The sequence below is a fragment of the Somniosus microcephalus genome, chromosome 16 (genome assembly GCF_052327205.1).
Source record: "Somniosus microcephalus isolate GS21.2 chromosome 16, FLI_Smic_1.0, whole genome shotgun sequence".
NCBI classification, from domain to species: Eukaryota; Metazoa; Chordata; class Chondrichthyes; order Squaliformes; family Somniosidae; genus Somniosus; species Somniosus microcephalus.
Genome location: NC_141002.1, coordinates 31,012,593 through 31,039,524, shown reverse-complemented (window position 1 = coordinate 31,039,524; position 26,932 = coordinate 31,012,593). Strand labels below are relative to the sequence as shown.

Here is a 26,932-nt window from a genome sequence, read left to right as displayed (position 1 = left end):
AAGATTACAGAGAAAAGGCAGGAACAAGGACATGGAGGGATTTGAAAACAAGGACAAGAATTTTAAAATCGAGGCGTTGCCGGACCGGGAGCCAGTGAGCACAGGGATGATGGGTGAACAGGACTCGGTGCGAGTTAGGAAACGGGCAACGGAGTTTTAGATGAGTTCAAGTTTATGGAGGGTAGAAGATGGGAGGTCGACCAGGAGAGCATTGGAAAGTCAAGTCTGGAGGTAACAAAGGCATGGATGAAGGTTTCAGCAGCAGATGAGCTGAGGGGGCGGAGACGGGCGATGTTAGAGAAATGGAAGTAGGCGGTCTTGGTTATGGTCAGAAAGTCATCTCAGAGTCAAATACGATGCCAAGGTTAGATTCCAAATGGTCTGGTTCAGCCAGGGAGAGGGATGGAGTTGGTGGTTAGGGAATGGAGTTTGTGGTGGGGACCGAAGACAATGGTTTCGATCTTCTCAATATTTAGTTGGAGGAAATTTCTACGCATGTCAGACAAGCAACGTGACAAATCAGAGACAGTGGAGGGGTTGAGAGAGGTGACGGTGATGAGGTAGAGCTGAATGTCATCAGCGTACATGTGGTACGTCGGCGAGGGGTAGCATGTAGATGAGAAATAGAAGGGGGCCAAAGATAGGTCTTTGGGGGACTCCAGGGGTTAATGGTGTAGGAGCGGGAAAAGAAGTCATTGCAGGTGATTCTCTGGCTACAACTGGATACAAAAGAATGGAACCAGGCGAGGGCAGTCCCACCCAGCTGGACAATGGAGGAGAGGCGTTGGAAGACAATGGTGTGGTCAACTGTGTCAAAGGTCGAGGAGGGATAGTTTACCACGGTCACAACCACATAGGATGCAATTTGTTACTTTGATAAGTGCTGTTTCCGTTCTGTGGCGGGGCGGAAACCCGACCAGAGGGGTTCAAACATGGAGTTGCAGGAAAAATGGGCACAGATTTGGGAGGCGCCAACATGTTCAAGGACATTGGAGAGGAACGGGAGGTTAGAGATGGGCCAGTAGTTTGCAAGGACAGAGGGGTCAAGGGTGGGTTTCTCGAGGAGGGGGGTGATGATGGCAGATTTGAAGGGGAGGGGGACAGTACCCGATGAGAGGAAACCGTTAACAATATCAGCTAACGTGGGGGACAAGTAGGGAAGTTGGGTGATCAGCTGTTTGGTGGGATTAGGGTCTAGGGAGCAGGAGGTAGGGCTCATGGACAAGATAAGCTCAGAGAGGGCGTGAGGGGAGATAGGAGAGAAACTAGAGAAAGATGCAAGTTCAGGACTAGGGAAGGGGGGAATTTTGGGGAAAGTTTGGTGAGGCGGGCAACAACAACAACTTGTATTTATATACTGTACTACGGGAAAGGAGGGAAGTAGCAGAAGCAGATGGATGGTCTCAATCTAAGTGACAAAGAAGCCCATGAGCTCCTTGCAACTGTTGTTGTTGGTGAGGGTGGAGGAGGCAGGGGAGAGGGGTTTTAGAAGACGGTTTGTAGTGGAGAAGAAAAGCTGGGGATGATCCTGGACTAGTGAACAGTTTTGGCCGAGGAGAGTAAGGCCCGATAGTGCTTTTTGTGGTCCAGCCAAATCTGGCGCTGAAAGGATAAACCAGTTGTCCGCCATAAACGTTCAAGTCTGTGCCAAATATAAAGGAGACGCAGTTTTGCAGGTTGGAGTAAGTGCTGGAAGTCTTAGGGCGTGATGTGCTTACCTGACCTTTCCCAGTGTGCCGATGGTTGATTCTGCCACACAATTACAACATTATTTGTAGTCCTCGTTCTAAAAACAAATTGCTGTGTAATGTGGTACCTTGTGAACTGACATAGTTCATGAGCTGTCACATTGCGAAATAGTGAAGCTTACCTTTGGCTATTACTGACAACTCCCATGATTCTGCTGGTGACAGGGGTTGAAGAGCATTCACTGGTTGAGGGTTAGAACAATGCTTGCATCTGGAGAAAAAAATAATCACCCTTTAGGAAGCAAGCTGGAAACCAAATTTCCCTTATCCTTAAAAACATATAGATTCATTTGTCATTTAACAACTGTTGACAATTCATTCCTTTAAGTAAATGGCCCAGAAATTCGGGTCGGGGGCTTCCCGCGGGTGCAAGCCCCCGATCTGCACTTACGTAGCGCGCCGGCCGTTGAGCTGTGGGCCCCCGTGGGATTCCGATCCGGGGCCTGGTCCAGCTGCTGGTGCGCAGTGCTTGCGTATCCCAGGGGCGCAGTTAGTTCGATGCGTCCCCTGGGATCACGTGGGCCATGGGGAGCCAATCGGAGCAGGGAATGCTCCATTCATAAGTCTGACAGGAAGAGCTGTCAAGACTTATAAATACTACGGCCCCAAAACAGCACTAAATCTTCATTAAATTTTTTAAAAATCACATTTTTTAAATAAACTATAAATTACATGAAATAACTATTTTAAACAATAAGTTAAATTTTTGAAAAAATTAATTACATTTTCTAATGGGGCTAAAAATAAACTTACCTTGCTTTAAAGTATTTAAAAAGAATAAACCTGTGGAAAAAATATTTTAATTTTAATTAATTCACCACTTACCTTGCAAAAAGCAGGCCTTATGCCTGCTCTTTACATTTCTAACTTCTGGAGACTTACCTTCCCGGGAAAACCTGTAAAAAAAAAAACGAAGTTCGATGCACACGCGCAGCCTCTACTGCGCACGCGTTCGACCTCTTAACCCCTCCTTTCAGGGGAACGGAAGTGCCGGTTTCCCACGCATGCGCAGTGCATGCAGGAAACCGGCACTTCCATTGGGCCTACGGGCGAGTACCCCGTGCGTACTCACCCGTGGAGACCCGAATTTCAGGGCCGATTTCTATTAAGTATTAGAACATAACAAAATAGTTGAATACTACATGACATATTTGACATCTAAATTATATTTAATTATAAGCTAGAACTTAAAAAATCTTAATAACTTAGTATAGTCAACGTTGTATGATCGGACTGTTAGCTTATGGATATTAGCTTATGGATGTGCAATGAGTTCGAAAGACATTCCTTTGCAATTTGAATACCTCTGTTAAAATAGTGGCCAAAGGAACGTGCTGCGTGTTCATACACTAAAATCGCAGTACATATTCACCCTATAGTCTCTTTGGGTTTTTCTACATTCAATGGGTTATACATCTGAATATTAATAGGCACACTTGCCAAGAAATATTCTGCAGATATCTGGATCACTGTAATCTGCAGACAATAATGGACACGTTGTACAACAGCCCATTTAATCTATTAAAGACGTGGATCTACTGTGTAACGAAAGGAAACCGTGAAGTAAGTGAATAGTGATAAAGTGTGAAGTGATTAGTTCCTGGAAAATTTCAGCCAATCACGATAAGTGGATAATGATTGAAGTGTTTTTTAGTTGGTTTAAAATTAGAGCCAATCAGAAAAATGTGACAATTTGTGCTAAGGGCACATTTAACATATGACACTTGCTATTAAGTCTCTCAGATGATGACTTCACTGTTCTGCCCCCCAAAATGGCTTTGTTCCGTACATTGGATGTAGCTGGGCAACCACATAGTGTACCAATCAAAAGTGCGACTTGTTTGAATTATCTAGCGTGAAATGGGTACTGGGTGACATGCCAGTACTTTGCAAGCACGTTTTCTGCCTCTGAATGATAGGACAGTGACTGCAGAACACAAAACATTCAACCACCATCCAATAGCTATTCTGAGAGGGGAAATTTAGGTGAATCACACCTAATGGTGGTTCCCATTGTCGATGCAGCCTACAGAGTAAGTTTTTGCAAAAGGACAAGCGAACCATCATATGGGGCAGCATGCTAATTCATTTGCATCAGGGGACATTCTCTTTCCGTGTCTGTGGGAGTAATGTCATGTTTTAGATGGCCAATTAGTTGGGGCACTCAACCCTTTTGTTGGAGGGAATGGAAATTGTATATCCTGTTGGATAAGGAGCACGACCAGCGCAAGCTGAAAAGGGTTCAGTGTTTTTTTTCTCCCCCCGTGTCAGCCATCTCCTTCTAAAGAACAAAAATAAACTAATGCGATGCGCGAGGAGGTTGAGGTCCATAAAAGTTGGGAAGGGCAAAAGCAAAGTAGCCAAGCTTCAACATGAATTACCCGTAATGCCATTTTCCATCTTGTATCAGGAATGGAATGGAAAGGTCATTCAAAGTCAGGCATTCAGTCCTGGACGTTGTAGGAATGACGCTCCCAAACATCTTGGAGAGTCGGCACAGCTCATTTAGAGATACCCCTTAAAATAAAAGAGGAAAGAAAATGTAACCAGTTCAGAATTCAACACATAGTGCTCATTAAACACAACCTCTACACAACTCAATGCCATGTTTACTGTCCATCTGCGGGAGTGAGTTAATTCAAATATCCATTCCGGACTGGGTAGTTTTTCAGTTTTCTCTTGCATTTAACTTCCTTCATTAAACTAAAACAGTTGTCAGAAAAGCCGATTTTCACTCAAATGCTTAACGCAGTTAAACATTGTGGGATGTCTCCAAAGCAGCATTGTACTACGGGGCATCAATGATTAGTATAAATCACATTAACAGATGGTTGATCTACTGTTGTCCGTTATCAATTCTGTTAATAACACGTGCAAAAATACAGAAATGGCGTAACACTTTTCTCCCAAGAACTAGTAAAAGTGCAATAATACTTGCTATAAACTCATGGTTAATATGCCTGCCATTTGTTTCTTGGGCTTCTGGAATAGTTCCACCCTCTCATAAATGTAACAATAGAGCGCTGCTAGACTTTCATTAAAAAACAATCTTCTTCAGTAATACATTTTGCAAAGTTCAAGCATTGGCTGTAAGAATGGGAAAGGAGGCAGGTGGGAGGTGGGCCAAAACATTTAGCAATGGACTCTAGGCTCTAGTGAGGAGCTCAGGGTTCCTTACTGAAGAGAGTTGCAAATGAAACTCATTTCTTCAGGAAGAGCAATGGGGTCAGCTGTTATGAATTATTGATGGTGATGTCTTGCAGTGTTTTTTCTTATCTGCTATTTTCTTCCCCTTACCTTCTTGCTTATGGCTCTATAGACACTAGCAGCTCGCCAATACCTCACCCGAGTGACAATTCTTAATGCACAGAACTGGATAGTGAGTGTAGGCAGCATGATCAACCATCATTGAAGCCATCACAGCCAAGGACAATCCAATGTCAAGGCGCGTGCACATTCCAGCAGCAGTTAATGGATTTGCGATCAGGATTGGGAACCCTGGCTGATTGTGTTTTCCATGGCTAGGAGCACCAAGGCTAACTGTGCAATTGAATTTACATGTCTACATTCCATGGGTTACACTGCCCGCACAGTGAGATGTAGATATATAGAGCCTTTTGAGAATCGCAACAGCATCCAGGTGTCAAAACAGATTTTACCTGAGGGTTTACATTTGCTTACCAATACCACTCTGCACTTATAGACACAATCAGCACAGCGTACTGTAAGCATTTTACCTTCCACCAGAATTGTGGAGCATTCTGGAGTTCTTTGCACTCTGTCTGTCTTCACAAGATGAACAGTGATCCGGCGCCGTCTTTGATCTTCTACCTCCCATATAGTGGTCTCGTACCACAGAGCTTCATGTGGCTGAGGATCAGGGTCAACAGCTGCAGAATCAGGACTGCAAACATCTTGCAACAAACCGTCGATATGATCATCATCTGGAATCTCCTGCCTGAAAAATGGACCCACAGGAGCATGGATTACCCATAGTTACTCACAGTAAGCAGTCACCATGTTTCAAATAAAGCTTGAAGTCCGTGTGCCACAGGTAAGATAAGCAACAGCAAAATGCCTCCTTTAAAGGGTCTTCAGGAAGGAATTTCAACCCCTTTCCCTTAGTGCATGTATTTATCCCACTTGAGACACATTCAATTCTTTGAACTGGTGAGGGTATCTCAGATTAGAAATCCATGAAGAAGTCTACGCCGTTACTCCTTAGTTTTATAATATTAGAATTACAAATAATTGTAATTTTGGGGATCTAATTAATATTTCTTCTCTTCAGGTTGGTAAGGTAAATATGCCTGAAGTATGACTTGGATTTTTTTTTCATTAACATTATTGTTCTACAACAATCCAATTGTATCAATTAAAAAAATTAAGCCGAACATTTTCAGCCACAGCCATCTTTGTATATAAGCACTTCTTTCTTATCAGCACTTGTAGTCAAGCTATATTATTGATCCATCTCTAAAATAAAAGGACATGTAACAATAGACCAGGAGAAAATAAAAACACACCTGCACCAGGGAATAGTGCACAATGTAGGGTGTAAGGGAAGAAGGTGGGGACAGACATCTCCCCAACTCCCCTGCTGTGGATAGATATCACTCTAATGCTCCTTCCATAGACAGGCATTCACTCCAACTCTCCTTCCATAGACAGCCATTCACTCCAACACGCCTTCCATAGACAGCCATTCACTCCAACACTCCTTCCATAGACAAGCATTCACTCCAACGCTCCTTCCATAGACAAGCATTCACTCCAACGCTCCTTCCATAGACAAGCATTCACTCCAACGCTCCTTCCATAGACAGGCATTCACTCCAACTCTCCTTCCATAGACAGCCATTCACTCCAACACTCCTTCCATAGACAAGCATTCACTCCAACACTCCTTCCATAGACAGGCATTCATTCCAACGCTCCTTCCATAGACAAGCATTCACTCCAACGCTCCTTCCATAGACAGGCATTCACTCCAACTCTCCTTCCATAGACAAGCATTCACTCCAACTCTACTTCCATAGACAGGCATTCACTCCAACTCGCCTTCCTTAGACAGGCATTCACTCCAACACTCCTTCCATAGACAGGCATTCACTCCAACTCTCCTTCCTTAGACAGGCATTCACTCCAAATGCTTCTAGGGATAGACATCCCTCCAACTCTCCTAGTTGGACATTTAATTTTACCCGTTGGAGCATATAGCAGTGCTAATCACTGCCGGCAATGTTATAGCATGAACTCTTAATACACATGTACTATCAAAATTCCGCTTCCTGTTATATTGGTACGGGTGTTAACCCTGTCGGCGATACTGAATGCAAAATGGAAGTTACTACTGTGGGTGCGGGTAACTCAATAAAACCCAACGTGGGAAAACAACTAGAAGGTAATCAGTTGCTGTTAACCAAACATTTCCAAACCTGCACTGCGGTAATAATTCTTTGGACATGGCTGTAAAATGGGTGCAGTAATTGGGCAGGTGATGGTTGTACTATAGGACAGACACCATCCTGTAATGGTTGAGCGCTGACTTCCATTCAGCTTGTGTAAATTTAAATCTGCCTTTGTAATATCAAAGCATGCTGACTGGGGCTGTGGTTAGAAACAGTAACAGCACAAGGGGCGTGCACAGAATGCATCTTCCCTTGACTGAGCACACAGCAGTTAAAGTGGTTAATATGGGATTAATTCCTGCTGAGACAGAGGCTTGAGGGCTAGAGAGATATTAATAGATCCTGTTTGATCAAAAAGGCAAATGGAATGTTGGCATTTATTTCAAGGGGGTTGGAGTATAAAAGCAGGGAAGTCCTGCTACAACTGTACAAGGTATCGGTGAGACCAAACCTTGAGTTCTGCGTACAGTTTTGGTCTCCTTATTTAAGGAAGGATATACTTGCATTGGAGGCAGTTCAGAGATGATTTACTAGGTTAATTCCAGAGATGAGGGGTTTGATTTATGAGGAAAGGTTGAGCAGGCTGGGCCTATACGCATTGGAATTTAGAAGAATGAGAGGTGATCTTATCGAAACATATAAGATACTGAGGGGGCTCGACAGGGTAGATGCAGAGAGGATGTTTCCCCTCATGGGGAAATCTAGAACTTGGGGGCACAGTCTCAGAATGAAGGGTCGCCCTTTTGGAACTGAGATGAGGAGGAACAACTTCTTTCAGAGGGTCATAAATTTGTGGAATTCTCTGCCCCAGAGAGCTGTGGAGGCTGGGTCATTAAATACATTTAAAGTGGAGACAGACAAATTTTTGCAAGATAAGGGAGTGAAGGGTTATGGGGAGCGGGCAGGGAAGTGGCTTTGAGCCCAAGATCAGCCATGGTCTTATTGAATGGTGGAGCAGGCTCGAGGGGCCAAGTGGCCTATTCCTGCTCCTATTTCTTATGTTCTTATGATTCATATGGGCAATAGGAAAAGAGTAGAGAGATCTCGGGGTGGGGCGGGTAGAGTAATCCATGACTGAGGCATCATGTGTAGACTTTGGAAGGAGCAGGCTTGATGGATTGAATGGGAATTTCTTATTTCAAGCTGCTCTTATGTTCCTGTAATGGCAAATTAAAACTCACTCCCCACCAAGCTCCCGCTATGTATCCACTTCACAGTAAACTCATGATTTCAGTTATCATCATAGTCTTAATTTTCCATTCTATTTTTCTGCACTTGTCTAGCCAGAGAGCTGTTGCAACATCCTGTCATGTACTTACAGCAAACGACACTTGGGACAATAAAGTTTCACTGACTGGTAAAGAGCTTTGGGCTCATAATTCACCAGCTTAGCTCGAATACGGTACTTGTGAGGAGGCGTTTGGTCTAAGACTTCTTGGAGTGAGGTTGCTCTGATATGTTGATGAGCTGTGAGCACTGCAACAGAGAGAGTTTTTGAGAGCGTGGTGAATGAAGGTTGAAAAAGTACAATGAAGAAATCGGAAACAAAAAAAGTACAGGAAGATGACAAACCTTCCACCGTGTCATAACCATTTGTTAAGCAGGAACACTGGCAATATTAAGGGTCTTAAAGGGATAGGAAAGTTTGAAATCTTGGCGACTCCTTTCAAAGTACTTCTGCACCTTCTCTCCCCAATTTGTAAGCTGGTGTTTCTCCCGGAATCAGCAACTCAGGCTCAGCTCCCAGGCTAAAGTGCCTCCATCCTCAGCTACTTCTCCACCAAAATGAATTTAGCGAACTCAGGACCCTGCGCCGCGCCACCCCACAACTATAGCAGCTGAGAGTGAAGATAAACCGAAATTACAAGATCACACAATTGAGTTTCAGATAAAAACGGCCTCTGAGCCCATTTGATCTTAGTTATCAAGACAGGCCTAAAAGAGTTGGAACTCTACATTTTAGAGAAGCATAGATTTAGAGGTGATCTGATTGAAGTTTATAAGATAATGAAGGGAATAGATTGTGTTCCAGCTGACAGTTTGTTCCAATTAAGTAGGTTAGGGAGGACCAGTGGTCACAAATTTAAGTTATACAAGGCCAGATCTTGGTTAGATGTCAGGAGGTGGTTCTTTTCCCAGAGAATAGTGGACCTCTGGGACAGGCTGCCGTGTCGTGAGGTGGGTGCTGGTTCACTGAATTCCTTCAAGTGAGAGCTGGATCTGTTTCTGGCTGGGGTGGAGATCACCTCTTACAGAAGGTAGGTGCTGCAGGGAATTCAGGGCCAGAGTGATCTCCTGGACTAGTTTCGATAGCCTAGATGGGTCGGAGATTTTTTCCCCAAATTGGCTTGGTTTTTTGTTATCTGTTTTTTTGCCTCTCCCAGGAGGTCCCCTGGTTTTGGGTGGGGTGGAGGGTATATTGTGATATACACAAGGCGTCATACTTGTGTGAGACAGGCTGGATGGACCAGAGGGTCTTTACCTGTCCGTCATTGTTTGTATGATCTCATTTTTTAAAATTCTCTAGACGTGGATGGCACTGGCAAGGCCAAACTTATTGCCCATTTCTCACGCTGCACTGAGAGGGTGATGAAGACCACTTTATAGTCAACCACATATTATGGGATTGGAGTCATGCGTAAGCCAAACCAGTTAGGGTGTCAGGTTCTTCTCCCTCCGTTGGTGAACATGTTGCTTTTTATGACAATCCGACTGCTTTTATGGTCATTTTTACCAGAATTGATTCCAATTTAATAACTTGGCATTGTGGGATTTGAATTCTTGACCAGTCCCATAACAAGAATGCTACCAGACCCACTTCCTAAATTCCCAGTTGTTTCTAAATTGGCTCGAGTTTCCTGGTCTAAACCAGCCTTCCTGGCAACCCATTCCAGCTGCTGATCACACTCCTTGTAAGGAAATCCTTCCTGAAGTCTGACCAAACCCAGCCCATCAAAACAATTAACTTCTGCCCTCTTCTCCTGCTGCCCTGGCATATCCGAAAGTATTGTTCTGAGTTCACTTTTTTTCTTGTCATGTATCTTATTTACTGCTAAGATTCCCTCTGAGATTTGGTAGCTACCCATAGGACTTCTGTAACTAACACTGTTTTATAAAGGTAAGATATATATATATATATTCACACCTATCTATTTTTAAGCAGATAGGAGAAATACTTTGAACAGAAAATACTCTCCTACACTTTCCTGTTTCTTTAATGATCAATATGAATCACAGGGCCACAGTTCTGAACTACATGGAACCATAACAGCGCCTGTTTGAAAAAGAAAGACTTACATTTATATAGCGCCTTTCACTACCTCAGGACGTCCCAAAGCGATTCACAACCAACTAAGTATTTTTTTTTGAAGTGTAGTCACTGTTGTAATGTAGGAAAGGTGGCAGCCAATTTGTGCACAGCAAGGGCCCACAATGTGATAATGACCAGATAATCTGTGATGTTGGTTGAGGGATAAATATTGACCAGTGCACCGGGGAGATCTCCCCTGCTCTTCTTCGAATAGTGCCATGGGATCTTTTACATCCACCTGAGGGCAGATGGGGCCTCGGTTTAACATTTCTCGGTTTAAGATGTAATATCTCCAAGTTTGCAGATGACACAAAGCTGGGTGGGCGTGTGTGCTGTGAGGAGGATGCAGAGAAACTCCAGTACGATTTGGATAGGTTGGGTGATTATACTGCATTTGCCATGCATCTGCCCAATGTGGATAAATGCAAGGTTATCCACTTCGGTGGCAAAAACAGGAAGACAGATTATTATCTGAATGGCAATAGATTGGGAAAAGGGGAAGTGCAACGAGACCTGGGTGTCCTTGTGCACCAGTCGCTGAAGGTAAGCATGCAGGTGCAGCAGGCGGTTACGAAGGCAAATGGTATGTTGGCCTTCATAGCGAGAGGATTTGAGTACAGGAGCAAGGATGTCTTGCTGCAGTTGTACAGGGCCTTGGTGAGACCACACCTTGAGTATTGTGTGCAGTTTTGGTTGCCTTATCTGAGGAAGGATGTTCTTGCCATGGAAGGAGTTCAGCGAAGATTCACCAGGCTGATACCTGGGATAGCAGGAATGACATATGAGGAGAGATTGGGTTGATTAGGTTTATATTCGTTAGAGTTTAGAAGAATGAGAGGGGATCTCATTGAAACTTATAAAATTCTAACAGGACTAGACAGATTAGATGCAGGAAGGATGTTCCCGATGGCGGGTGAGTCCAGAACCAGGGGTCACAGTCTAAGGATAAGGGGTAAGCCATTTAGGACAGAGATGAGGAGGAATTTCTTCACCCAGAGAGTGGTGAACCTGTGGAATTCTCTGCCACACAGGGCAGTTGAGGCCAGGTCATTAAATATATTCAAGAAGAAGTTGGATATATTTCTTGAGGCTAAAGGGATCAAGGGATATGGGGAGAAAGCAGGGACAGGATACTGAATTTGGATGATCAGCCATGATCTCATTAAATGGCGGAGCGGGGTCGAATGGCCTACTCCTGCTCCTATCTTCTATGTTTCTATATGTTTCATCCGAAAGACGGCACCTCCGACAGTGCAGCACTCCCTCAGTACTGCACTGGAGTGTTAGGCTAGATTATGTGCTCAAGTCTCTGGAGTGGAACTTGAACCCATAACCTTCTGACTCAGAGGGGAGAGTGCTACTGACTGAGCCACAGCTGACACCAAGGAAAAGGACTTTTGAGGCTACAGGCAACAGCTATCCTTTTATGAATGGCATGACTTCTTGTGACGCTGTTAAGAATCGATGCAATTTTCCACAAGGTCCAAAAAACTCCTGTTGATACCAACCTGTTGCAGATTCTTGATGACATCGCTCCACATGAGTTGTTGAGGCTCCTTCAGGTGCTGAAAGATTTGATAACAGTTTAATTAATGAGCTAACTAGCTAACCAACTATCAAACAGGAAACTGGTTCTGTTTGCAAAACATTTTCCTATCTAAACAGAAAATTCACATCATCCTCACGAGCACACATGGGGTGAGCGCTGGGAGAGGAAGGGACAAAGAGGTAATCAGGGTTTTTTAATTTTAACATAAAAGCCACAAAGTGTCTTGTCTTTATAGTGTAGTACCTCCTTTATTCACGTTCAGTCTGATTACAGAACTGAAGGCAGTATTCGACTTGTTAGTACAAATGCAGTGCATGGTAACGTGAAGCCTAAGTAACAAAACAGAGGTTCATCGGGAAAATTACTGAAAAAAGAATTCGCCAGTTCGAAAGTGAATGTCTGTAGAGAGTAGAGACGGTTATAAGAAATAATTGAGGATTACTAAAGCCAATTTTAGAAAGGTTAACAAGGTATTTGATAACAGATTTATGGGCAGTTTTAGTGGCAAGGTTGATTTTTTTCACTTATGTGAAAAGCAATTAAAGACTGCGCTGGTCCTTTGAGGGATTAGCTAGGGCAGTGTAATAAAAATTATGTATTTTCATAAGTTTTGATTTAGTGGCTTAAAACTCAGCCATAACGCATTTAGGGTTTAACAGCCAGCTAGTCAGAAATCTGGTAATAAGCCTGTCCCAATTCAGTGTTGCAAAGCGTGTTGTCATAATTTCCCTGGTAACAGACTCGAAATGGAGTTTAATGTGAATTTCAAATATATATTTGATTAGTTCAGTTTGCATTTGACAGCTCCCATTTCATTTCAATGGCCAGTTATTCAAAATTCGGGATAACGTGGGTAACTGTCTTCCACAATATAAAAGGCAATTTTATTTGAATCGTGACAGCTGGAAGGCTCTCTTAAAGAAGGCAGTAGGTGGTTGGAAGATCCTATAAGGCATGTAGTTGGAGAATCTCATGAGAAGAGGTAACATAAAAACCTAAGAAAAGATAGGTTTATGTTCCTGAAAGATGGAGAAGATATATTGGCCTAGACTTTCCAATTGGGGGCGCATTTCTGGAAGGACGGGACTTCTGTCTCAACCTGCCCCTGGTCAATTTTCTGGTCCCAGGGTCACATGCATCCTGGGGGTGGGCGCCCTGGCCTCTGCCCGTGAACTCCACTGAACTGCAGCCAGAAACTTCCTGTGACAACAGACCTGTCGCAGCGAGAGGAAAAAGCTGCCTGAAAAATTGAAATTCTATGAAATTTTGTTGCAGCTCCTGAGGTCTTTGGATGGCCCCACTCCAAGAAACCCTTCACCTTTGACCCCTCCACTGACCGTTGAATGCTGGATGACACCTCCCACAATGTAACCCTCCCTCAGTACTGCGCTGGAGGCTCAGCCTGGATTATGCACTCAAATCCATGGCACTATTTGAAGAAGAGCAAGGGAGCTCTTCCGGTGTCAGGCCAACATTTATCCCTCAACCAACACCATCTTTGGGATGTCCTGAGGATATATATTTTGTTTCTTCTTTCTAGAGAAACTGGGGTTCTTCTCACTAGAACAGGGAAGGTTAAGAGGGAACCTGATGGAGATGTTCCAAATTAGGAGGGATTTTGAGAAGGTAAAGAGAGAAAAAATATTTCAGTGAGTCTGCAACTAAAGGATATAAATTTAAAGCAAACACCTTGTGTAGCCAACCCTCCAGGATTATCCTGGACTCTCCAGCAATTAAAGATTAATTTCCTGGACACTGTACTGAACAACCAGGCAAAAATCATTGGGAAAATTGTGTGTTTTGTTAATTTTCTTTGAACACTTTTATTTATTAGTTATTAAAATATTGGAGATGGGGAAAACAGCTGTCTGACTTGGCGGGGGCAGTTCGAGGCAGGATGTCGTGTGATAAAACTGCCAGGAATATGGCCAACCAGTGTTGGCAATTCTACCAGCACCATAAGAATGAAAGGATGAGGTCAGGAGAATTTTTTTAAAGCACAGAGAGTTGTTGAGACATGCAATTCTCCACCAGAAGCAGAATCCATGATAGCTTTTAAAAGAGCTGTAGATAAATATTTGAAGAAAAAAACATTTTAGAAGGGCATGAAGAAAGAGCAGGTGAATGGGACTAAGTGGGTAGCTCTTTCAGTGCAGGTGTGATGGGCTGAATGGCCTCCTTTCATGCTATAAAATTCTATGATTTAAGTTGAGGCCATTTCGACTTTCCACAAACCTTTAATCACCAGATCATTAGAGGGCCATCCGTTGGTATCCCAATTCACAAAGGCTATTTGGAAATTAGACTTCCATTAGTCTGAACTATGACCTTCATTTAGTTTTACAAATATAGGTGAGCTTCCCATTTGAACCCATGAGTTCCTGTGATTTAAAATTCTTTTCTTGGAAAACTACATTGCCGGCATCAGTTTCAGTGAGTTACAGGCCCTCATTAGAGACCAACCCAAGCTGATCAGATATTCTTAAGGCTCAACCGAACTTCCTACCCAAGATATCTTCTCAGTGTCATTGAGGACAACAGATGGTTGTTCCAGCATTTTATCCTTCGCATCGTAAGCTGAGATTGGACAGTCGACTCAGATACCCGCAGGGGCCCTTAGCGTTTTATGTCAAAAGCATTGAAATGCTGCTGTAAAATCCAACAAGTACTAATTGAACATGGAATGAAAACCCTGGGTAAGCCATTGAGCAAGTAAAGGATAGCTAAACAGATGGCTGAATGGATCTTCCATCGTGGCCATATTGTGGATAGTGAGCCCAGGGGACAGGTTGAAGGCTATTTTATGACTGCACCCTGGGATCACTTAACCAGGTGCCTATTAATTTTATCTGTAAAGCCGCAACACAGAATGACACTCTGACTTTCAGAAAGCAGTGAGTTTAACTGCTTCCTAGGATTTAACATTTTACACAGATCAGTCCTCTCTGTCAGTGCTGAAACCCCAATGGACAACTCCCACCGCCTCCCCCACCCCCCCCAATCCCCACTACTCTTGTATGTTCCTGCATCGCGTGGAGGATTCGGAGATCTGCAACTGCAAACACCGTCCGCATACTGCACTGTCTCTCATTCATGTCCAAAAGCTCTGCCAGACATCTCCATTCAAGCTGTATCATCCAGCTAAATGCTGTAGTCAGAGCACACTGAACTGACTCTCAGGCACATTGACTTCTTTTTATAGTGAGAACAGCTTGCGTCAACAATGAGGTTGATGACATCACATTCCAAATGACGCGGGACAGACCCCCCACCCCCCGTGGTGTGTGCAGAACCATTGCAATCGGCAAGCGGAGATGACCCCACACCAAGGTGGGTAACCAACTGTTTTCTTATCATTGACTTTTCTTCTATTTTCGAGAAGATCTTGCGGAGGCAGCGTTGGTGGTACCTCGCCAGTGCTTTGAGGTGCCTGGACACCCTCAAAGCCTCCTTGAAAAAGTGTAACATCCCCACCGACACCTGGGAATCCCTGGCCCAAGACCGCACAAAGTGGAGGAGAAGCATCCGGGAGGGCGCCGAACACCTCGAGTCTCTTCACTGGGAGCAAGCGGAAGCCAAGCGCCGGCAGCGCAAGGAGCGCACATCAACCCAAGCACCCCACCCACCCGCCCCTTCAACCACCGTCTGCCCCACCTGTGACAGAGACTCTAGGTCCCGCATTGGACTCATCAGTCACCTGAGAACTCATTTTTAATGTGGAAGCAAGTCATCCTCGGTTCCGAGGGGCTGCCTAAGAAGAAGGATTTGAGAGAGGAAACTCGGCAAAGACCCCCGTGCTCAGCGGACAGGAGGCAGCGCTGTGGCTGCAAGATAGCTGCTGCACAGACTGCACCTGCGACAAGTCTTCAGCAACACCACCATCTAGTGGTCAAGAACTTCCATTTCTCCCGTTGCTCCAAAAGATTTCCTGGAGTCAGCAAAGGAAGAAAGACAAAGCACAAAGTGGCATCAACACAAGAGTGAAGACTTGAGCTGATTGCAACAGCGAGCCCATTGCTGTCACTGCGCTGTGGGCGGACTGCACAGGGGCTGGGTTATTAGTGAAGATGAGCACCGGCTCCCGAAGAAGCAGGTTGGAAAGAAAATGAGGCTAGAAAGAAAATCATATACTACTGTAGCCAAGGCTGCTGTGCTATTACTCCATACATTATTACATGTTATATTTTTGATATCTTTAATGAGGATTTCAATAGAGAAATATGATGTTTATTTCTTGACTCGAGTTAAAGTGGATAAAGGCAAGAGCCCCCCCACTCCTAGACACAATAGGGGTAACCTTCCAGCCTCACACTATTGTTGAAAGCCTAGCCCTCTGGTTGTGGAGATGGGAAAGTGAGGTGTACAGAGCATATGGCCAACTACCAACAGCTGCTGGCAGCTGGCAAGGCACCCAGCCCACAGCGTGCAGTCAGGAAACTACCCCCAGTACTGGTCCAACCAAACGCCACGCGCAAGACATTCCTTTCACTGGAGGAGTATCGCGGCTTCTCGACATGTATCTACTTACAACACCCGTCTCCGGAAACACCTGTGGGTCAAAACATATACTTCCCTTCCTCCAAGTAGGTCATCGTGGATACAGAACGGCGGCTGTCTGGAGGGGTTCTCAATGTACTTTCAATAAATAGCAATGTGCACCATTCTGGACTAGTTTACATCAATGCAATGAATATTCGGGGGAAATCTACCGTTAGGGCAGTGCAATAATCCCCATGATGTATGGAGAGATCTCAGTCCAGCAGACATCATATCATTTAAGTTATTTAACAAACAAGACAATGCAGTCATAGCATCAACTAACCATCAGCACAGATACAGCGATCAAAAAGGTTATGTATTTTGGCAAAAAAAATAACAGCAGTAATTATATTGTGAATGGAAGAAGGCTCGGTGCTGTGGAAGAGCAGAGGGATCTGGGGCTACAGGGTCACAGGACATTAAAGGCAGCACCCACAGATTGATAAGGCTGTAAAAAAAAAAGCGAATAAAATTGTAGGTTTTATCTCAAGGGGTATAGAATGTAAAAGCCAAGAGGTAATGATAGGTAATGAGCCTAGATAATAAGACCACAGTTAGAGAATTGTGTTCAGTAATGGGCTTCACGCTATAGGAAAGATGTTGAGGCTTGAGAGAGGGTCCAACACAGATTCACTCAGACGCTGCCTGGTGTGAGGAAATAAATATGAAGAAAGAATTGAAAAATTGGGGGCTAAAAATTAGTGTGCTTTACTCCACTCGTTACCGTCATAATGTAGCGGAAAGACGGCGGCCGTCGCACTTTCGCCAGTTGGTAGTGGGTCCCGTGGTGTCCGCCATTTTCTGTGGTCCGGCAGCGCTGTTGGTAAGTGCGATGGCCCTGCAAATTTAAATTAGGGAGAAGTGATGAACGTCACCTCAGCGAACTTGGACCTTTGCGCTGAGTTCGGTGCTGGGTCCTAAACTCGCCATGAAAACCCAGTGTGCAGCAGACTGACAGGCGCTGTCAGCACCTCTTAAAGGGACATACACATCTTTTAGCTAAGTTTGCATTTAAGCTTCTGGCCTAGATTTTATTGAAGCAGTGGCTCGCTGCAATACGTTAAAAGTTTTTTTTAAGTGTGCAAGGAGTGCTGCTGGATGCTTGTAAGGCCTCGGATGGTAAAGGAAGGCCTCTGACAAGACAGAACATGCTGCAAATACTCAGCGCGTTAGGCAACATCCGTGGAGAGAGAAACAAGAGTTTACGTCTTAGGTCGAGATGCTGCCTGATCGAGTATTTCCAGCATTTTATGCTTTTATTTCAGATTTCCAGCATCCGCTTGCAGAGGGAAGAGGAAGATGCAGAAGAGGATGACAAGAGGTGCGTGCAAGAAGGAGGATAACGTATGAGGATAGCAGCACCTTGTATCCTTTCATCCCTGCCACTGGCCAAGGGCTCAGCCATGCCCCTGCCAAGAATGGCCAACACCGTCTCCTCCAAGGGGGTGAGGTGAAGCTAGGAATGGGAGGTGTGCCTCATGATTGGTACAGATTGTTGGTAGGTGAGTGATTGGGGGTTGTACATTGAGCAGTGTGAGAGGCTAGCGATGCAGTTGGTAGGAGACGGCTTTTGAAGATGTATTCACTGACCTTGACCAGTGATCTGAGGTCATGAAGCATTTTTGGGCACTGGAGCCAGATAGTGGGGGGCGACACTGCTGGCAGTGATGGCCTCAGTGATGTGGTCCCACATCGTTCTTTCTGGAGTGCCCCCTGTCCCCTGTGGGTAGAGGATCTCTCTTGCAGTGCTGACCCCCCTGCACAAAGCTGGAGTGCTGCGTGCGAGACCCTGGGTGCCTCTTCCCTGGCTTGTTGAGCCATTCGTGTTAGTGCTGAAGCACTTTATCCATTTTTTGAGCTGCGAAGGGAATTCAGCTTTAAGAGCTGAAGACTCCCATTTGGGAATGTTTTTTCAAATGTTAATTTTTTTTAAAGGCAGTAGAGCTGTAAGCTGCATTTTTTTTAACTTCATTTTTATTTTTTATCAGTTCAGAAGGCATTGTCCTTTTAAGCAAACAACAATGCATTGCCCTTTTAATATCCCACAATGCCTAGCAAACTCATAGCTTAGTTTCCAGAGACTGTTGGAAGAATCAATGCCGCTTCTGGACGCCACATTCGGCACTGATGCCTGGAGTAACGCCACCAGGAGGGCATTACACGGTGAGTTTAGCGCTGGGCTAAAAAGTCCCCAGCGCAAATTTTTCTATCCTACCGGTGCGGCCATTTTCAGCGGCCGTTAATCGAAGGCCACAGTGACACCAGCAACTTTCGCGTCGCAGTCCAATTTCTAGGCATGGGAGACTTTTTTCAGTCGAACGACGCAGATTATGGGGCGATCTGATAGAAGTGTTTCAAATTATGAAAGGGTGGGACAGGGTAGATAGAAGTAGACTGTTTCCATTAGTTGAGGGGGTCAAGAACAAAATTAAATGCAAGAGAGTTAGAAACTTCTTTACAGAGAGTTGTGAGGCTGTGGAATTCACTTCCAGGGTTAGTGGTTGAGGCAGAAACAAGGTCAACATTAGATTGGATAGGTGGATGAAGGGAAACGGGTTGAAGGGATATGGGAACAGGAAATGTGATTAAGACTATTTGCTCATGTGGAGGGTAAACACCGACACAGACTGGTCGATTGGCCTGTTTCCGTGTTGTAACTTCTAAGCATTTCTATGTAGCTCCAAATGTCCTTTTATTACCCCTCTCCCCGCCCCAATCTAATCCTCAAATATTAAGTGCATTCCACACTTGGTATCTGACTGCATCTCACCATGAGCGGTGAGCACTTCACAGTTAGACGTCAAGTCAGGAATCTGAGTTAACTGTCACACGCAGTCAGTGCTGGTCCAGCTTTGCTGACCCTGAAACAGTCATGTGTCAAGTGAGCCCGTGGAGATCCAATCAGTCCAAACTTGCTTTCTTTCTTTGGTTTAATGATGCCTGGAACCTTTGACAAGACAGGACTGCAGAGGGTGATGGGGTACAGAAGTATATAACACAATCATCGGCTCTTACCCGAGGGCCTTCTTGAGGTGTTAAACAGCTCCAGCAGTGTAAGATCTCCCATACTATCCTGGTCTGCAGAAAGTGCTGATTCTAAAGATCTGAAAGAAAGCAAATAACCCTGAGAAACTTGCACCAAACACATTCTATAACAGTACCAAAAAAGAGCTGATTATGACTAAAAAAAAGGGTCGAGATGACTTCAGATAACGATGACCTTTGTGCGAACTGCTGACAATCACAAGGTCACCGGAGGTTCCACGACTGTTGCCGATACCATGGATGCCTGCACTGTTTTTGGGTTACATCGCAGTAACTTTGGGGAGTGCAGAATTGTCTGAAAGCTACTGTAAGCAGGAAGTAGCTTGTTGGTGCCACAGCACTAAATTCTTGTGTTAGCCTTTATATTTTAAATGTAAGAAATCACACAACACCAGGTTATAGTCCAACAGCTTTATTTGAAATCACAAGCTTTCGGAGCACTGCTCCTTCTTCAGGTGAAGTGGAGAAATGCATAAAGACACAGCTTATATAGTCAGAGAATCATGTCAGATGTTTACAGGTAACCTTTCCAACTGCCATTTATCGCACCTCGGCAGGGAGATAATCACAGCAGTCAAAGGTGTGAATGGTGTCCAAACAGGTCAGTCAGGGAAACATTACATCAAAGAACAATGAGGTGGGGTCACAAGGGGTCAAATATTGCAGATGCTGGGGTCTGTATGAAAAACAAAAAAACAGACAAAAAACATTTTTTTGGCTGGAAATCACAGCAGGTCCAGCCGCATCTGTGTAGAGAGAACAAGCCAATGTCGACTCGAGTCTGGATGACCCTGCATCAGGTGGGGTTACATGTAGCGTGACATGAACCCAAGATCTCGGTTAAGGCCGTCCTCATGGGTGCGGAACTTGGCTATCAGTTTCTGCTCGACGATTTTGCGTTGTCGTGTGTCTCGAAGGCCACCTTGGAGAATGCTTACCCGAAGATCGGAGGCTGAATGTCCTTGACTGCTGAAGTGTTCCCCGACTGGGAGGGAACACTCCTGCCTGGTGATTGTTGCGCGGTGTCCGTTCATCCGTTGTCGCAGTGTCTGCATGGTCTCGCCGATGTACCATGCTCCGGGGCATCCTTTCCTGCAACGTATGAGGTAGACAATGTTGGCCGAGTCACATGAGTATGTACCATGTACCTGGTGGGTGGTGTCCTCATGTGTGATGATGGTATCTGTGTTGATGATCTGGCATGTCTTGCAGAGGTTGCTGTGGCAGGGTTGTGTGGTGTCGTGGTCGCTGTTCTCCTGGAAGCTGGGTAATTTGCTGCGAACGATGGTCTGTTTGAGGTTAGGCGGCTGTTTGAAAGCGAGTAGTGGAGGCGTGGGGATGGCCTTAGCGAGGTGTTCGTCATCATCGATGACATGTTGAAGGCTGCGAAGAACATGGCGTAGTTTCTCCGCTCCGGGGAAGTACTGGACGACGAAAAGCTCCGAAAGCTTGTGATTTCAAATAAAGCTGTTGGACTATAACCTGGTGTGGTGTGATTTCTTACATTTGTCCACCCCAGTCCAACTCCACACCATTTATATTTTAAGGCAGCACAATTGGGTCTTCAGTGTGGCGGGTGCATTATTAACCCGTGTTTAAAACTACTGTTGTAGCAGAGGTTGCGGACTGGTTGATTGTACTCCACAGGTGCTTTCAGCTGTGGAATTCCCTCCCTAAACCTCTCCTCCTCTCTCTCTTCCTTTTAGACGCTCCTTAAAACCTACCTCTTTGACCAAGCTTTTAGTCGCTTGTCCCAATATCTCATTATCTGGCTCGGTATCAAATTTTGTTTGATTACTTCTCTGGGACATTTTACTACGTTAAAAGCGCTATATAAATGCAAGTTGTTGCTGTTTGTTACACTGGGTTAAGGCTGGTGTTAGCACCGGATTTCACACAGCGAGCAGCAACCCAAATAACACTGCCAGTTTCTCTGAGGTCAGTGACCAGGAAGAACTGTTTTGCAAGGTGGCACACAATGCAATGCAATGCCACCCCCCGCCACTCCCAGAAGTGCCCTATGTAGGAGGCATGGGATCAAACAGCACAGCGAGTTTCTGTTATCTCCAGGACCCGGCAAGGCTTAATAGCAGATCTCAAGAAAGGTGATAAAATAAGTAATATAAGCCGCAAGCACAAGGCATTCCTGATCTGGAAACAGCAATACAACTCGAGTGCAAGAAAGCAGCTCTACAGACGCCTGAAGGCCAAGGTCCAACAAAAACCTCGCGACCTAAAGAACAGATGGTGGGTGGAGAAAGCGCAGGAGATCCAGCAGCTAGCCGACAACCACGACGTGCGTGGATTCTTTAGCGCAGTCAAGACCACTTATGGCCCAAGCACCCAAGCTCCTACCCCACTGCGGGCCAAGAGCGGAGAGGTATTCATCAAGAACAGGGAGGGAGTCAGTGCCCGCTGGAAGGAGCACTTTGAAGATCTCCTTAACCGAGACTCTGTCTTCGATGTGAGTGTCCTGAACTCCATCCCGCAGCATGCTACCCGCCACCATCTCAGCACAAACCCAGCCTGGCATGAGGTTGAAAAGACCATCCGACAACTGAAGAACAACAAGGCCTCAGGAGCAGTTGGAATCCCTGCCGAGGCACTAAAGCATGGTGGAGAAGCACTACTGGCGCGAATTCATGAACTCATTTGTCTTATCTGGAACGAGGAGAGCATGCCAGGGGATCTCAGAGATGCTGTAATTGTGAACATCCTCAAGAAAGGTGACCAGTCCGATTGCGGTAATTACAGAGGAGTTTCCCTGCTGTCTGCCACAGGGAAAGTCATCACAAGAATCCTCCTCAATTGCCTTCTCCCAGCGGCTGAAGAGCTCCTCCCAGAGTCGCAATGCAGATTCCGTCCACTAAGGGGCACAATGGACATGATCTTCACCGCACGTCAATTACAAGAGAAATGCAGGGAACTGCACCAACCGCTGCAGAACTGCACCAACCGCTGCACATGGCCTTCTTTGAACTCACAAAGGCCTTCAACATCGTCAACCATGAGGGATTATGGAGTGTCCTTCTCAAATTCGGCTGCCCTCAAAAGTTTGTCACCATCCTCTGCCTGCTTCACGACAACATGCAAGCTGTGATCCTGACCAACAGTTCCACCACAGACCCAATTCACGTATGGACCGGGGTCAAGCAAGGCTGTGTCATCGCACCAATGCTCTTCTCGATCTTCCTTGCTGCAATGCTACATCTCACCCTCAGTAAGCTCCCCGCTGGAGTGGAGCTAATTTACAGAACAAACGGGAAACTGTTCAACCTCCGTCGCCTCCAGTCCAGATCCAAGGTCTTCCCATCCTCTGTCGTCGAATTACATTATGCAGACGACGCTTGCATCTGCGCACACTCGGAGGTCGAACTCCAAACCATCATCAACACCGTCACCGAAATGTATGCGAGCATGGGCCTTACACTAAACATTCCTAAGACAAAGGTCCTCTACCAACCTGCTCCCGCCACACAGTACTGCCCCCCGATTAGCAAAATCCACGACAAGGCCTTGGATAACGTGGACCACTTTCCATACCTCGGGAGCCTACTGTCAACTGCCAATACCGCCTTCAGTGTGCCAATGCAGCCTTCGGTCACCTGATGAAGAGAGTGTTTGAAGACCAGGACCTCAAAACAAGCACCAAGCTCATGGTCTACAGAGCAGTAGTGATACTCCCCCTCCTGTATGCCTCAGAGACATGGACCTTGTACAACAGGCACCTCAAAGCACTGGAGAGATATCACCAATGCTGCCTCCGCAAGATCCTGCAAATCCATTGGCAGGATAAGCGCACCAACGTCAGTATTCTCGCTCAGGCCAACAACCCCAGCATTGAAGCTTTGACCAGCTCCGATGGACGTGCCACATCGTCCGCATGTCCAATACGAGACTCCTAAAACAAGCGCTCTACTCCAAGCTCCGACACGGCAAGAGAGCCCCAGGTGGGCAGAGAAAATGCTTCAAGGACACCCTCAAAGGCTCCTTGAAAAAGTGCAACATCCCCATTGACACCTGGGAATCCCTGGCCCAAGCCCGCTCAAAGTGGAGGAGAAGCATCCGAGAAGGCGCCAAACACCTCAAGTCTCTTCGCCGGGAGCAAGCGGAAGCCAAGTGCAAGCAGCGCCCGTCAACCCAAGCACCCCACCCACCCGCCCCTTCAACCACCGTCTGCCCCACCTGTGACAGAGACTGTAGGTCCCGCATTGGACTCATCAGCCACCTGAGAACTCATTTTTAATGTGGAAGCAAGTCATCCTCAGTTCAGAAGCAGATAAACTATAAATGTGTCATAGGAAAGGTAGCCTGGTAAAAGTGCTCATCCTTTTCTGCCTCCCAAGCAACCAGTAAGAGGATGTTAGTCAAGGAACCAGAAGACACAGAATTAAAATAATTGGTCAAAGAACCAGAGGGGAGGTGAGAACTTTTTTAATGCAGCGAGTTGGTGTGATCTGGAATGTGCTGCTTGAAAGGGTGGTGGAAGCAGATTCAACAGTAGGTTTCAAAAGGGAATTGAATATATACTTGAAAAGGAAAACATTGTTGGGCTATGAGGACAGAGCAGGAGGGTGGGACTAATTGGTGAGGCCACGTCTGGAGTACTGTGTACAGTTCTGGTATCCTTATCTAAAGAAGGATATACTTGCCTTGGAGGCGGTGCAACGAAGGTTCACTAGATTGATTCCTGGGATGGGAGGGCTGTCCTATGAGGAGAGATTGTGTAGAATGGGCCTATACTCTCTGGAGTTTAGAAGAATGAGAGGTGATCTCATTGAAACATAAAAGATTCTGAAGGGGATTTACAGGATAGGTGCTGAGTGGTTGTTTCCCTGGCTGGAGTGTCTAGAACTAGGGGGCATAGTCTCAGGATAAGGGGTAGGCCATTTAAGACTGAGATGAGGAGGTTTGTGAATCTTTGGAATTCTCTGCCCCAGAGGGCTGTGAATGCTGAGTCTTTGAGTATATTCAAGGCTGAGATAGATTTTTGGACTCTAGGGGAATCAAGGGATATGGAGATCGGGCAGGAAAGTGGAGTTGAGGTCGATGATCAGCCATGATCTTATTGAATGGCGGAGCAGGCTCGAGGAGCAGTATGGCCTTCTCCTGCTCCTATTTGTTATGTTCTTATGTTCTTAATTGGACAGCTCTTTCAAAGAGCAGGCACAGGCACGATGGGCCAAATGGCCTTTTTCTGTACTGTAAGACTCTACAATTTAGATGAAAGGCATTAGAGCTATTTCCACTTAACCATAGAACGGCAGGCACTGAGGAGTTCCTAACTGACCTCTGACTTTCCTGTCAAATTTTCAGCATCGGCTCAAGGAACAGGGCCTGTTCTCACTGCGCTGTAAACACTTGCAACCGAGGGGGAAAGTAATGGGGCGAGGGGCTTCAGATCTTTCAAGTTATGAATCGCTTCTCTTCAAATGCTACTTACTGCTTCAGCTGTTGAACGTCACTGCAGTCCTCTGGCAGCACTGTTATTCCTCGCCCATATGACGTCCCCCCGTGCAGGTGGAATTCCATCTCTGGCACAGTGTCGCGGCTCCCGCTTTGTTTCTCAGTGCTAGATGTCGCTAGCTTTGCATGAACGTTGTGGATTCTCAGGTAAGTTCCCACCTGTAAGTGTTTAAAAAAAAATCACTATCATTACTCTTGCTACTTTGGGAGCGCATCTTCCTGTGTTCAATATTTTTAGTGAAAAAATGTAATGTGAGCATAAAGGGCCCATCACTCCTTTATAATAGAGTCTACTTTGCTGCTAAACTTAGTAAATGGAGCAAAATATAACTTTTGTGTATTACTGGAAGCCACTAACAGGGATATATTAAGGGGAACAGATAGGGTAGACAAAGAGAAACTATTTCCGCTGGTTGGGGAGTCTAGGACTAGGGGGCACAGTCTAAAAATTAGAGCCAGACCTTTCAGGAGTGAAAGGGTGGGAGAAGTTTGGAACTCTCTTCTGTAAACAGCAGTTGATGCTGGGTCAATTGTTAATTTTAAATCTGAGATTGATCGATTTTTTTGTTAACCAAAGATATTAAGGGATATGGGCCAAAGGCGGGTATATGGAGTTAGGTCGCAGATCAGCAATGATCTCATTGAATAGCGGACCAGGCTCGAGGGGCTGAATGGCCTACTCCTGTTCCTGGATATGTGTCTTAGGACAGACGTGAAACTTTATTCCTACTTCTTAAGGAAGATTTTCATCCTTTTATAATCCGAGAACAGAACTTCAAGAAATTTTAATGTCCAACCCTATTGCCTGGTTAAAACAACCACATAAAATGTCTTTGTGCACTATTTTATATTCTTGATGAAATTGGAAATTCTATACACTGACCATGGAGGCTAGAAATCCTGGTTTCTGGATATTTTCTGTAGACTCACTTCCCCAGGTGCCGGCACATGTTTGGTGGAGAGTTTCAGTTACTGCAACATTACCACAGCTCAACAACAAAGGCGTCAATTCTGTGACTGACAGGTTTGCCAAATCTTATCTCACGACCCCACCGCCATCTCTTGCTTAATTCAGAACTTCTTACATGTATACGTGACAGCTATGTTGTGCAAGGAGTGCCTACTCTTCCCACTGCTGACAGCCGACATTTCTGGAACCAATTGGCACAAATGATTAACTTAAAACTCCACAAGTAAAATATGTACAGCAATGAAAAATTCTCACTCTAGTTGTATCTTTTCATTCAGTTAAGAACATAAAAACATGAAAAGGCCATTCAATCGATCAAGCTTGGTCCTTCTACAAACCATGTATAATATGGGTTCGACTCCATCCATTTAAAGTACTGGGTAAATATCCCTGACCCTCAAAGTAAAACTACAGTGCCACATCTCCATTATTTAACCATGGCCAACTGACCGCCAGCTAATAACGCCACTTCCCCTTGTAGTATTATCATCTCAGTCTATAACTATCCCTGTTAACAACCAGTCTCATTCTCAAATGTGTGTTTATCCAGCTCCATTTTAATGAGTTATCCATCTCAGCATCAATTGCTTTTGCTGGGAATCTGCTCCACTAACCTGTGCACAAAAACACTCGAGGCCTTATTAATTAAACCTGTGTGCTTACAGTCCAAGTCCAACTGCCTGCTTACATTTGCGCTTTTCTAGGATCATATCCCCCTAAGTCTTGGAATCATCCTCAAACTGTCATTCTCCTTCATTAGGTAGAAATTAAATCAAATTTTCAATTAAAAAATGAATTCCCTTTTTTCTATCATTTTATTTTGTTCATCTCTCTTTCAGTCACCCTGGGCCACACTGCACTCTCCAGTCAAGTAAGTACTGAACATAAACCACC

The 26,932-nt window shown here is 45.2% G+C and overlaps 1 protein-coding gene across 2 annotated transcripts in view; it reads right to left on the bottom strand.

Annotated features, from left to right (window-relative positions):
* pot1 (protection of telomeres 1 homolog) overlaps positions 1-26,932 on the bottom strand; it is a 457,382-nt gene that overhangs the window by 22,563 nt on the left and 407,887 nt on the right. Inside the window, exons 12-19 of one of the 2 annotated variants that reach the window (XM_086008747.1) lie at positions 25,046-25,227; positions 19,573-19,661; positions 17,282-17,395; positions 11,978-12,034; positions 8,479-8,635; positions 5,486-5,706; positions 4,130-4,265; positions 1,871-1,959 (exon numbers count right to left, since the gene is read on the bottom strand). In XM_086008747.1, coding sequence (XP_085864873.1) covers positions 1,871-1,959; positions 4,130-4,265; positions 5,486-5,706; positions 8,479-8,635; positions 11,978-12,034; positions 17,282-17,395; positions 19,573-19,661; positions 25,046-25,227 — 1,045 coding nt within the window. The remainder of the gene's footprint in view (positions 1-1,870; positions 1,960-4,129; positions 4,266-5,485; positions 5,707-8,478; positions 8,636-11,977; positions 12,035-17,281; positions 17,396-19,572; positions 19,662-25,045; positions 25,228-26,932) is intronic. The other variant, XM_086008748.1, reaches the window with a different exon arrangement.